At 41.5% G+C, this 14,284-nt stretch overlaps 1 protein-coding gene and 1 pseudogene across 1 annotated transcript; both read left to right on the top strand.

Annotated features, from left to right (window-relative positions):
* Positions 1-732: 732 nt before the first annotated feature.
* LOC130720775 (xanthotoxin 5-hydroxylase CYP82C4-like) lies at positions 733-3,179 on the top strand. The gene is made up of 3 exons (XM_057571475.1): positions 733-1,199; positions 1,300-1,813; positions 2,360-3,179. Exons 1-3 carry the CDS (start codon positions 760-762, stop codon positions 2,981-2,983), a joined length of 1,578 nt encoding a protein of 525 aa, XP_057427458.1. The 5' UTR covers positions 733-759; the 3' UTR covers positions 2,984-3,179.
* Positions 3,180-4,522: 1,343 nt separating this feature from the next.
* Positions 4,523-6,159, top strand: LOC130720786 (uncharacterized; annotated as a pseudogene).
* Positions 6,160-14,284: the final 8,125 nt, after the last annotated feature.

The raw sequence follows: 14,284 nt of genomic DNA, 5'->3' as shown, positions 1-14,284 counted from the left end.
GAAACAACAACTAAGGGACTGTAACTGGAATCACTAAGGATTCCCTAAGGATAATAGTTTCCAAGTCAGGGAAGGGTTTATCCAACGTGATGAACCTCTGCGCCTCCTCACTAGATGCGTGGCGAGCCATACAATCCGCTGCTGAACCTCTGCGCCTCCTAAGGATAATAGTTTCCAAGTTAGTGTGTTTGTATTAACATGAATAAACTTTTATTTTAATCAACAAAAAGAATTCCGCTCACTTTATCTCAAAATACGTCCTAACATTGGTTCACACAATTTCCAGGGGGCATGAAGTGAAATTGTAATTCAATCCAAGTTTATATCTTCTATTATCTCCGTGAAAAGCAATGAGTATGGTAAAAAAGCTGCCATACACATATCCCCCCTACTTTCAATCCAAATTAGACGACATTTACATTATAATGTCAAACATGTTTTCTAAAACATGTTCAGGAATTAAATTTGGCAAACTTCAATATTCGATGCCATCATCATTCATAAACATTTGGCGGTGACAAATTATGGCGTAAAAATATATACAATGATTAGATGTGAAGGCATGAGTCATGTTCTTTGCACAGATTTAGCAGTTGTTGGTTGAATCAGGTGTTATCTATAGAGTTGACTTAGCTAATTGAGGAGGTCTTTCATGGCATTATTTTAAGATGTGACATGCTTCACGCTGTTAAATCCACTAAGATTTGCACTATAAATTGATAGAGAACCATCGCCAATTTATGCAACTTGTTCTCAACCATGAATACCTCATTGCAATTAACTCTTCTAGCCATTCTAGTATCTTTGTTCTTTCTCTGGCGGGCCTTTCTGAGAAAGAAGAGGACTAACAGTAAGAGCACAGAGGCTCCAGTCCCAGCTGGTGCTTGGCCAGTTATCGGTCACCTCCACCTCTTAGGCGGCGATGACCAACTCCTCTACCGAACACTCGGAGGAATGGCCGATCGATACGGGCCAGCATTCAACATATGGCTCGGTACTCGCAGAGCATTTGTGGTGAGTAGCTGGGAAGTGGCAAAGGAATGCTTCACAACAAATGACAAGGCTCTTGCTTCACGCCCCACAACAGTTGCTGCAAAGCACATGGGATACAACTATGCTGTGTTTGGCTTTGCACCTTACAGCCCCTTTTGGCGCGAAATGAGAAAGATTGCAACACTTGAGCTTCTCTCCAACCGCAGGCGAGTCACTCATCATAACTTTCATTTCTACATATTTTATTTTGTTCTTGCCTCTCTTGTAATTGTAAAAGAAGTGTGAACATAACATTTTTCATTGCAGGCTTGAGATACTCAAGCATGTGAGAGTGTCTGAGCTCAACATGGGTGTAAGGGACTTATACAATTTGTCTGTCCAAAAAGGTTCTGGGAATGTGCTTGTGGAGCTTAATAAGTGGTTGGAGGATTTGACTCTGAACATGGTGGTTAGAATGGTGGCGGGGAAACGGTATTTTGGCGCCTCTGCTAAGTGTGATGATGGTGATGAGGCGAGGCGGTGCCAGAAGGCGATCAACCAGTTCTTTCATCTTATAGGGATTTTTGTGGTTTCGGACGCGGTTCCTTTTTTGCGTTGGTTTGATGTGCAGGGGCATGAGAGGACAATGAAGAAGACAGCCAAGGAGCTAGATGCTATACTTGAAGGGTGGATCCATGAGCATCGCAAGAGCAGAGCTAATGGCGAAGTTAAGGCAGAGGGTGAGCAGGATTTCATTGATGTCATGTTATCTCTTCAGGAGGAAGGTCAGCTTTCAAATTTCCAACATGATTCGGATACTTGCATCAAATCCACTTGCCTGGTAAGTGTGTGTCTCGATTAACTGCAACATGAACGAACTTTCATCTAATATATAAGAAGCGTGTGTTTGGATATCTGTCGCTAATTTTCAATTTGTATTGCTGTCAACATGTATATCCAAACATATGCAAACGTCATTGAATAGAAAAATCTAATTTAGTTTTGCAAGAATTAGCTTTAAATTACCTTAATTATGCTATATGTCTGAAGTTTGAACTACTTAACTAGATATTACTCAAGCCATTTTATACTACAATCCCTAGAAGGACATGTGCTATCAAATATATGATGCTTAACTATGGGGAAAATTTCACCAAAATATGCAGTTGTTATGTGACCAAGCTAAGTGCTTGAAACAGCATAGTATTGTATTCTGATTACAGTAATGATACATAGATACTAAAAGTCTAAAACCGCACGTTCATGACTCCTATCTCTTCCAGTCTTCTTGGTTTCACTCTGGGTATTTGTACTGTCCGGATGTCCACTGATCATTACTCTTTTATTACTATGCCATAATGCCATTCTTCTTGGTGGACACATGTAGGCTATGATACTCGGTGGCAGTGATACCTCAGCAGGAACACTTACTTGGGCCATCTCTTTACTCCTCAACAATCCCCAAGCATTAAAGAAGGCACAAGAAGAATTGGACCTGAATGTTGGCATGGAGAGGCAAGTTGAGGAGTCAGACATTAGAAAACTTGTGTATCTTCAAGCCATTATCAAGGAAACCCTGCGTCTATACCCAGCTGGTCCTCTACTAGGACCAAGGGAAGCACAGGAAGATTGTAATGTTGCTGGCTACCATGTCCCTGCCGGAACTCGCCTAGTGGTTAACATATGGAAGATTCAAAGGGATCCAAGGATTTATGAAGACCCTTCTGCCTTCAAACCAGAAAGATTTCTTACAAGCCACGGATCACTTGATGTTAGAGGCCAAAACTTTGAACTCATTCCCTTTGGCTCTGGAAGAAGGTCATGTCCTGGCATTTCATTTGCACTTCAAGTTCTTCACTTGACACTTGCTCGCCTGCTTCATTCCTTTGAATTTGCAACCCCATCAAATGAAGTAGTTGACATGACTGAGAGCCCTGGTTTAACCATTCCTAAGGCAACTCCATTGGAGGTTCTCATTACTCCTCGCCTTCCAGCCCAATTATATGCCTAGTGAAATAGCTAAAGTTTTTAAGCTTTCTAAAATAAAGTACTACTTGTGACTTGTGAGTTTGAATAACCATTCCTAAGGAATTGATGCAATTCTTGTAGTTTGATGTTATGCCCATAGTTGGTATTATATGGGATGCACGAGTATTAGACTTATTTTAAATTTATAGAATTATATAAGTACACCTCTTTAATTTGCATAGTAACCCCTAAAAATGAGCTAGATCAATTATTCCTAACTTAGTTCGACTACAAAAGTGAACATTTCTTTTCTATGTGATTATTCATTCCTATTATACATCCACCGTCATTTATTTCCTATAAATTTAATATCCATATATCGTTATTCTTGGTTTCTATGCAATTCTGATGTGATACCGGCGATATTGTACAATGTTCACATTCTCAGTGCCTCAATGACCGACATGATTCTCTAAGAGAAATAGGCATTCGATTCCAACTTTAATGCAACTCAGTTTTCCAATAAGACTCACAAGTCTCGAAGACATTTTGAAGATGAAGTGCATCTTTATAAGAAGCTTTAGAGCAATATGAAAACGTACCACAACAATCGCGAATATTCAATCTTCTATCTTTATCTCAACGCTCTCGGTCCTCCAAGAAGCGGTAATACTTTTCTCATCATTTGTTTGAAAGTCAAATCATTGTCAACAAAAACATGGTGAAAGAAAATATGTCTTTTATATTTCTCAAAAAGGAAAAAATATTCTTTAAAAATATCATTATTTTAGACAACAAATGTCGCGTGATCAATTCATTAGAAGGCTACGAAATCACCCGTCATATATATGTACACCACCACTATAATCTTAACAAGTAAATTATAATTGCCTAAGCCAATATCTTAATGAGCAGCTAATAAAAAGGACAAAAACATCTTCACATCCCTATTTAATGAATTTAGATTATCAGCTACTTATCATCCGGTACACAAATCTCTCTTAACACTTGGTAGGGAATTAAGTCAGGAACGTTCTTTTGGAGTCTCTATACACACTCTCAAACCTTGCACACATAACATATTTCCATTGGATACTGATTGGTAGACCGAATGCTTATTAGACCAAATACAATGGTTTATTGAAAGGGGGGTTGAATTTTGTTGAGGGTATGTAGTGGTTGGTTGAGGTTTGTTGAAGATGAGGTGGAGGAGAGAAGTGTTGAGAGGAGTCAACAATGTTGAGAGGGGAGCCGGCTACCACGTGGCGGCTTCAGATTGGGGAATGTCAGGCGCGTGGGAGCCTACTGGAGGAGAGAGAAAACTGACGGGAATCTTTGAGTGTGACACGTGGCTGGCTTTGATTGGGTCGCTGGAATTTTATCATCTTTATCTTTTGAACTCAATTATTTCATCGAAAAAAAATTTTAATGAAAATTTTTTTTAACCAAAATTCATGATTTTTTTCCCTCTATAAATATAGACTTGGTTCGTTTGACTTGGACACAAAAAAAAACCAAGTTTTTCACCATCTTATTATCTTTCTCACAATCTTATTATCTTTCTATTAACCTTTGTTTTGAAATGGATTCCAACAATTACCATTTCAACACCCAGAATTCTTCTAACTACCAATTTAACTACCAAAATCCCAACAATCATCAAGATCCAAATCAATTTTCCAACCAACGTCCTCAAAATCCCAACAATTATCAAGATTCAAATCAATTTTCCAACGAACGTCCTCAAAATCCCAACAATTATCAAGATCCAAATCAATTTTCCAACCAACGTCCTCAAAACATACATAATTTTGGTTTTGCACCAAATTTCAACCAGTCATCCTTTCATCCATCTTATGGATCTATGAGATATCTATCTCAAACACCCCCGTTTAGTGGTTATATGCCAATGGTGAATGAAAATTTTCCGAGTGTTGATGCACCTGAATTTCCCGAATTTTCAACACAAATAACTCTTGGTGGCATGACAGCTGCTAATGAAGTCACTCCAAATCAAGAGGATTCAACTCCCAAGAGCAAGAAAACCCTGTCACCAACATGGAACACTGCACAAAATTTGGTGCTAATTAGTGGGTGGATTAAATATGGAACAAGCAGTGTTGTCGGGAAAAACCAGAAAGGAGAAACATTTTGGAGAGATATTACTGAGTATTGTAATGAGCATTGCTCATTCGATCCTCTGCGCAATGGAGTTGCATGCCAAAATCGTTGGAATTATATGAACAAAATACTGGGCAAATGGATTGGCGCTTATGATGGCGCTAAGCGTGAGCAAGGAAGCGGTTGGTCGGAGAATGATGTTTTGGCAAAAGAGCAGGAATTATTCGCAAGTGGGAAGAATGTTCAATTTACTTTGATGGAAGAATGACACGCTCTCCGTGATCAACCACGTTTTTGTAGTCAAGTAGGAGGAAATGGTGGCTCAGGAAGTAGTGGATCTAAGAGATCTCACGAGAGTGATGCATGTGGCTCAAACTCTATAGGATTAATTCATCGTCCAATGGGTAGGGAGGCAGCTAAAAAAAAGAGTAAAAAGAAAAGTAGAGAAGCTGCCTTGGAGGAGGTGGACAAAGATTGGGCTGAATTCAAACAATTCAAGGAGAAAGAGCTTGAACGATTGGAGAAGATAGCATCGGTGCAACAAGAGACTAACCAATTGATGAAAGACAAGACTCATACTAAGAAAACCCGATAAGAAGATAACATCGGTACAACAAGAGACTAACCAATCAACGTCCCTATAATATGACATACTATCTAGTTGATGGTATCTACCCTTCTTATCCAACTTTCGTCAAATCGATTAGACTTCTTCAAAGTGAACCCGATAAGTTATTTGCAAAATATCAGGAGGGATGTCGGAAGGACATCGAACGTGCATTTGGAGTGCTTCAAGCTCGTTTTAAAATCATTCGTGAACCAGCTCGCTTGTGGGACATAGCTGATTTGGGTATCATTATGAGGTCATGCATCATATTACATAATATGATTGTTGAGGATGAACGAGATACATATTCTCAACGTTGGACCGATTTTGAGCAATCTGGGGAAAGTGGATCTAATACACCGCAACCATACTCGACCGAGGTGTTACCCGCTTTTGCAAATCATGTGCGTGCTAGATCCAAGTTGCGTGATCCAAATGTTCATCACAAACTGCAAGCAGATCTAGTGAAGCACATCTGGGCAAAGTTTGGAATGTTTCCTCATTGAAGATGATTTGTATCGTACTAATTAAGTTATTTGTGTGTTGTGTGCTTTTAGTTTGTTGTCTTGCATTTTAAGTTAAGAAAATAAAATAAATTATTGTGTGCTTAGTTTGTTATCTTGCATTTTAAGTTAAGAAAATAAAATAAATTATAGTCTATATTTAAAAAAAAATTAAATTGTTAAGTGTTTATTGTTTTAATTTAATTTAAATCGATAATTGTAATTTTATGTAATCATAAAAACAAAAATATAAAATTAAATAAAAATATGAAATAAAAAAGTGGTGGGGTAGGGTGAGTGGTGGGGTAGGGTGTTGAATGAAAAACCATTGGAGTAGGTAAAAATTGAATGAGTGTTGAATTGGAGAGAGAAGATGACGTGGAGTGTTGGGAAGAGAAAAAGTGGTGTTGAGAGTAAGTAAATTCAACAAACCATTGTATTTGGTCTTAGATTTAACCACCGAATATCTTTGTGCCGTTGATTTTCATGGTTAACTCCTCTTTGAAATTTTCAATCAAAAACCTCTTCTGTTTTTGTATAAATTTATACCGCACGTAATTTTTGTTCTTTACTGTATAGTAGGGGTGTACAAGGGACGAGTTGAGACAGGTTTTGATTATCCTAACCCGGCCTTAAATATTGACCGAGCCAATTCTTAGACCCTAACCCGTCCCTAGATCCGAAGCAACCCGACAATATGCGGGTCCAATTTAGGACGGGTCTATGCAGGACCGGCCCAACACTAAACGAGACCTAAAACAAACTTTAAAAGTGAGACCTTTTTAGCCCTTGCTTGGGTGGCTTGGCCCTTGAGCCGGCCCTGTGTCTATGTAGGACAGGACCGGGTTGGCCCGAGGAACAATAAATCTAAGACTATTTTATATTAATTTCATACTGAAAGAGTTATAAGTGAGAACTATGTTTTAGAAGAAAGAACTTGAAAGGATCCAACTCTTTCATAATCTATTGCAATTGAGAGTTTTACATTTTGTTTGATCTATATGCACGTGTCACTCATTTTGTTTGGTCTCTCTTCACTTGTCTCACATGTGCATGCACATGCATGATTTTCTCTTGTTAGAGCATGATCAGTGGCGGAGCCAGGATTTTTGTGAAGCCTGAGCAAGGTTAATTCTAAGCCTAAATGCTCACAACTGATGCCTGACCAAGGTTTTAAATTGCTGTTGCGGTTGTGAGCATTGCGATGTTGCGACTTTTACGAAGTGAATAGTCTGTTGAAATGACAAATATTCACACTCTCAATTAAACACCAAACTCAAACATATAGGTAAAGTCCATAGTTATCAGGTTCGTCATACGCTCCGAACATGGTATGGGGACGCAATTGGTATGCGGTACGAAGAGGTATATAGAGTCGGTTGTCCATATAATTTGATTTAAACTTAAGCTTTACTTTAAAAATTCAGAGATGGTGTGTAGCGGAGGGATGCCAGAGAGTCTTACCACATTAAAAAATTATATACTTGAGAAAACTTAAAACCAATATCACAAATATTAAATATATTAAATCTGATCAAAAGTTGAAAATGTGATGAGAATGAGACAGGTTAGTAAAAAGATGATACAAAAGGCATATAGTGTGTGTTTGAATCAGTGTTTGTATTTTGTAGAATTGAATTTGGTAGAATTAAGTGTGACAGAATTGAGTCTGGTAGAATTTAAACTAATGTGATATGTGTTTAAATGTACTTATTCGAAAAGTGATTTCTTTTATTTGGATAACTTTTATTAAAATTGTTTTGGGGATATTTTGCTCTTGTAACAAAAAAAATTGTTTTGGGATGTAATGACAAAAATGGGTATTAAAATGTTCATAATTTGTGCCTCAATAATTTTAAATTCATGCTAATTAGAATTGCTTTTATAGTGCTTTTATCTTGTTTATAAAAAGATAATAATTGAAATTAATATTAATATTGAATATTTAATAATAACACATGGCACATGAAGACAGTATCTTTCATTATGGACTGTTCATCAATTTTTTAATCAACAAAAGTGCCACATGGCTTGTATCGAGTAAATTTTTTTTTTTTTTTGAAACTGGGTAATGTATTAAACGAAAATCAAGATGCCATAGAGGCTAGTACATCAGCAGTAATCAAACACTCCAACTCCGGCGGTACCTCCTCAATCCAAACAGTGTTATGGAATTTTGAGGAGTTCTTAGCCAAGTAATCAGCTACAGAGTTGCCGGTACGACGAACAAACGAAAAAACGAAATACATAAAGGAGGAGACAAGGTCTCTACAATCACTAATAATAGAAAATAAATAGGAATCACCCTTCTTCGACCTCTGCCAAGTCTCAAAAAGTTGTAGACAATCCGTCTCAAGACATACCCTGTGGAAACCGAGATCCTTGGCCAAAGAGAGAGCCCATCGGAAAGCTAAGGCCTCAGCAACAATAGGTGAGGGGGCATCAATTGGATAAGCTACTGCTGCTGCCATAACTTGGGAAAAATTATTCCTAGCAATAAGACCAAGACCTGTGGCAGCATTCTGAACCCAAGAGGCATCAAAATTAATTTTAATGACATTCTCACCAGGTCTGGTCCAAGAAGCTTGCGTCAGAGTATTACGCGCCACCGGTGGCCCCTCCATGCTGACCTCCACCGCCGTCGAGAGAAGGCTGTTGAAGCGCGCCATGATGCCATTGAAATCCGGTAGCTTGTGTTGGTGAATAACCGCATTGCGCAACTCCCAAATAACATACATGAAAGTAAAGCACCTCCCACCCATCTGGTCATCCTGCGTATCAAGAATTTGTTGCAGAAAATCAGCAGGCTCCTCACATGACCGGAATCGCACCCCCATGGGAGAACCAAACCACCATCGCGCCACCTTCGGACATGTGAACAGAACGTGTGTAATTGTTTCTGGACTCACACAACAGAAAGGGCACTCTTCCTCCACTTGCATTCCACGAACCCGAAGGGCATAACGCACAGGCACCATCTTCTTGGCCACTCTCCAAGCTAATTCCTTGCACCGGGGGAGAGCATCCACCGCCCACAAAGCCTTCCAGAAGCGAGCGTGAGGTTGCTGTCCTGAGGAAGAGGAAGGTTCTGATTGAATACGCCTCTGGCGAATGAAACCATAAGCAGATTTAGTTGTGTATCCACCATCGCTTGTAAAAGGCCAGAAAAGAACATCACAGGACGGACGCATCGGAAGGGGAATTTGCAAAATCTCATGCGCTGTCGGAGGCCAAAAGACCATCTCAATCAGGTTCCGGTTCCAAACCTGTAAATTAGGAATAAATAAATCTGAAACAGTGAGCAAATTTGCATTAGTTGCTAAATCCTCTCTGAAGACAGTTGGGGATCCACTCGGGATCCATTTGTCCTTCCATAAGTCAATACGCTCTCCATTACCTACCCGCCATCGGGCACCTTCCTCAAAAATCCACTTAGTTCGGAAGATGCTTGTCCATGCATAGCTTGGACGCCCATGCTTCTTTGCTATAACAATAGTGGAATGAGGGAAATACACAGATTTGAAGACTCTACCCAACAGAGACTCTGGGTGCTTCAAAATTCGCCACCAAGTTTTCCCGACCAAAGCCATGTTGAAAGCTTTGAAATCCCGGAAACCTATGCCACCATCAAGCTTAGACCTGCAAAGAGAATCCCATTTGAGCCAATGAATGCTCCGACGGGAGGCATCCCCGCTCCAATAAAATCTACTGATCATCCTCTCTATATCTGCACATAAACCATCAGGCAGTAAAAAACAAGACATAATGTAAGAAGGAATAGCTTGAGCAACCGCTTTAATCAACACCTCTCTCCCTGCGCGGGACAAAGAGCGTTCCTTCCAACCCTTCAGTTTCTTCCAAACTCTCTCCTTGACAAATTGGAAAATTTGGGTTTTGGACTTACCAATAATGGTAGGTATTCCCAAATATCTGTCATAGCTATCCACAGCCTTAACACCTAAAAGCGTTTTTAGCTCATCAAAACAGGGACTAAGCACATTTCGGCTACAGGATAGCATTGATTTGTCAAAATTGATGACCTGTCCGGACACCCGCTCATAGGAAGCAAGCACGTTTAAAACTGTTGTAGCTTCCGTTGGCGTTGCCCGGGCAAAGACAATACTGTCATCTGCAAAAAGATGTGAGATAACTGGGGTGGATGCAGGACGTGCAATTTTAATACCATGCAAAGAAGATGCCTCTATTTCTTTCTGAATTAAGGCTGAGAAAACCTCTCCACAAAGAATAAATAAATATGGTGAAAGAGGGTCACCCTGACGCAGCCCTCTGCCAGGGTCAAATGGCATCTGAGGACTACCATTAAGCATCACCTGAAACTGGACAGAGGTTACACATCCCATAATTAAATCAACCCAGGCTATAGGGAAGCCCATTTGCGTAAGGACACTACAAAGAAATGGCCATTCGACCCTATCATAAGCTTTTGGCATATCAAGCTTTAGTGCCATCATGCCATTACAGCCAGACATTTTTTTCTTCATGAAATGAAAACACTCATATGCCACTAAGGCATTGTCTGTTATTAATCTACCAGGTACAAATGCACTCTGGGGTCCTAAAATGATGTCTGGGAGAATCAACTTCAGTCTGTTAGCTATTGCTTTAGTAATAAATTTAAAAAGCACATTGCATAAGCTTATAGGCCTGAATTGTGTTGCATGGACAGATTTTTTAATCTTTGGAATTAAAACAAGAAGGGTCTTATTAATAGTACCTGGTAGAAGTCTGCCATGCAACACCTCAAGACAAAATTGGGAAACATCATCTCCAATAATATGCCAAAATTTCTGAAAAAATAAAGCAGGAAGGCCATTAAGGCCAGGAGCTTTGGACGGATGCATATGGAAGATGGCATCCTCCAACTCTTCTCTACTGAAAGGATCATTAAGAATGGCCAAGTGGGCCTCAGAAACACGGCCAGCTACAAGAGAAGTAGCGGTCTCAATATCCGTCGGGTTAGATGAGCTAAAAAGATTATGAAAATACCCTGTGAGAACCCTCGCTATATTCCTGTCATCAACCCACTTCCTTCCATCATCATCAAATAACTCTTCTATTTTATTCCTTTGCCTTCTTTGGGACGCTTTCTGGTGGAAGAATTTTGTATTACGATCCCCATGCTTGAGCCAAGTGGCGCGAGATCGTTGACACCATAAAATTTCCTCCTTCTTTAACAAGGATTCAAGTTCGCTCTCAGTACTCCTAGTAGCCGCCACCACCTCCTCGGTTTGGGGACTTCTTTGGAGATCCTGGAGCTTACCCTTCATGTCTGAAACCTGCTGCGGGATGGCACCAAATTTTTCTCGGCCCCATCCTCGGAGGGCCTTTCCCACAGACGCAATCTTGTCCTTAACATCAAGCTGACCATTCGACCATACCTCGGCCACAATTTCTGCACACTCATCACTATCTTGTAGCGACACCTCCTCAAATCCGAAGAGACGCTTCTGTTTCCTATACACGTCCCGTTTATGGGTGCCACAAGAAAATAAAATAGGATTATGATCAGAGCTAAGCCGAGTCAAATGAAAGACTTCCAACACAGGCCATAGGGTCCTCCAACTATCATTTACTAAAACATAATCCAACCGCTCCTCAATCGAACTCGGAATGCATCTTTTGTTGGACCATGTGAAACGGTATCCTGAATGACCTGCATCCTGTAAGCCACAAGACTGCAGGGTCAGATCAATGAACTGCAAATGCTCTATATTCACTGGGTCGCCACCCAATTTATCCGATGGACTCAAAACATCATTAAAATCCCCAATGCATACCCAAGGTTTATCATCTGGGGGTTTCAGTCGCTGAATTAATTCCCAGGTGCGGTGTTTGTACTGCGCTTCTGGGAAACCATACACTGCAAGGATTTGCATCTGATTCTGAGAATTTGAATGTTCTGCAACACAAAGGATGTGATTCAGGGAACCATGAGCTATTTGGATATTAGTCTCATCATTCCAAAGAAGGCAAACACCACCTGAACGTGATCGGCCACCACCTGCACACCCAATAGGAAATAAATTAGAAAGGCCTAAGGAATGCCTCATAGAAAACATCTCAGTAACTGATTTACGAGTCTCCGAAAGGAAGACCACGTCGGGAGCTTATGTGGAAATAAGCCGCTTCACGGCTTGAACTGCCCCTGGGTTCCCAAGCCCTCGGCAGTTCCAAGCTAGGATCCTCATTGAGGTGGGCGGTGCTGCCCAGCAGCATCCGCCGATCCCAATCCCATCTCAGAACTTTGCTTCTTCAAAGGTGGGGTAAACCCTGAACCATGTCGGTCAGGAGCTGAAGAAGAGGCCCCTAGCCGTTTCCTGTTTCCCTGAGAGTCCCTGCATGAAAAAGAGGATCCCGACAGCTCTTGGCCGTCTCCCGCTTCCTTGTTCCCCCTTGAGTAGTGAGCTGGACGGTCCTTTTTGGTATTCTGTACACCATCATCACGAGCCTTACGAGCATTGTTCCTGGGTAAAAATCCAGAAGTGACTTCCTCGTCCCCATTCTCATTGTCCTCTAGATCGAAATTAGCTTCATCAAGATTGTCTTCATAATCACTGTTCCCTCTTCCTTCATTTTTCGTCTTCTCAATATTGCTGCCAGCTGGTCTCCCACCGTCAGACCCTCTCCCGCCATCATACTCACGGCTCGAACGCGACTGCCGCCCCACCTGGTCAAACTCTCCATTCGGACTATCAGCCCTAAGCCCAGCATAGGGTGGCACCGCATCTGCTGCTAGTGGCCCCTCCTCGCAATCTTGTGCCACATGGTCAAGCATTCCACAGATTAAGCAATGGTTATGGAGCCGCTCGTACTGGAAAAAGACTTCCATGTTCCCGCCGTTCTCCGACGCTAAAGCTTGGCCCCTACTAAGTGGGATTGTGGTATCCACCCAGACCTTCATCCTGAAGAAGGCTCCCAAGCGACGGTTGTTGCGTTTGTCCCAGGTGATGTAGCCTGCGAACGCGCCGCCGAGTGCCTTTGCGACCTCCTCCGACCAACAGCTATACGGTAGGCCGAAGACATGAACCCAAAAAGGAAGGCGCTGCAGCGGTACCTTCGTAGGGTGGACATGGATATCCAGCACTTCAAGCACCAGAGAGTACCTGTTAAAACACCAGGGCCCGGACATGAGAACCATATCACGATCTCCCTTGGATGCAAACCTAAAAGTATAGAGGTTATCCTCAACCTGGCGAATTTCCACGCCGTTTCTGGTTTTCCACAGATTCTGAAACACACTACGGAAGGTGTGTAAATATGGAAAGGAAAGCAAGACATGTAACCTTCTCTTTAACTTTGAAAAAGGAATTGACACTGGTAAAAAACGAAAAACCTCCATTTACATTTTCTTGAGCTCACCTTTATTTGAAAATACAAAGGTATTGAGGGAAACTGCGTTCGGGAATCTAGATCCACGTCTACTGTTAATGGACGCTGAACCAAAATGCCCCTGCAAAAGAACAAAATGCCCAAAAATTCCCTTGCAAACCTGTACCTTGAAGACGGAGCCACGCGAGGAGCTCGGGCAAGTGCCCAGGGTAGCCGGGCGGTGGCACCGCCACTGAGCATTTTTTTTTGATGCTTAACAAAAAACAAACGAAAACAGAACAGAAAAAACAAAGCGAAACACCCCCTACAACCTAACAAAGGTTGAGCCTAGAGAGTCAGCTAAAAGCAACGGTTCCAAGTCAGGAGGGGGGTCCTGAACAAGGACGAAATCTAAATCCTGTCTGGCTCCCATTTTAGCTAAGAAATCAGCGCAAGCATTTCCCTCACGCAATGTATGCTCCACTCGCACCTCCCAGGGCCGATGCAGGAGCTCAACAATGTTATAAATCAGAGCCGCCAGCACATGATAATGAGAGGGAGGGTCACCAACTAGAGCCACAGCTAGCGAAGAGTCCGAGTAACAAACCACCCTTCTGTGGCCTCGCTCCCACGAGATCCTCAACCCATGAAAAAGCGCCATAAGCTCCATATGTAACAACGAAGCTTGACCAGCAAAGCCAGCAAAACCAAGCAGCCACACACCACGGGCATCCCGAAAACAACCACCATACCCGGAACGAAGCGGGGATCCCAAAGCACTCCC

This window comes from Lotus japonicus, chromosome 1 (genome assembly GCF_012489685.1).
Source record: "Lotus japonicus ecotype B-129 chromosome 1, LjGifu_v1.2".
Classification (NCBI taxonomy): Eukaryota; Viridiplantae; Streptophyta; class Magnoliopsida; order Fabales; family Fabaceae; genus Lotus; species Lotus japonicus.
The sequence above is the reverse complement of the archived record's forward strand: the minus strand, read 5'-3'. Positions and strand labels throughout refer to the sequence as shown.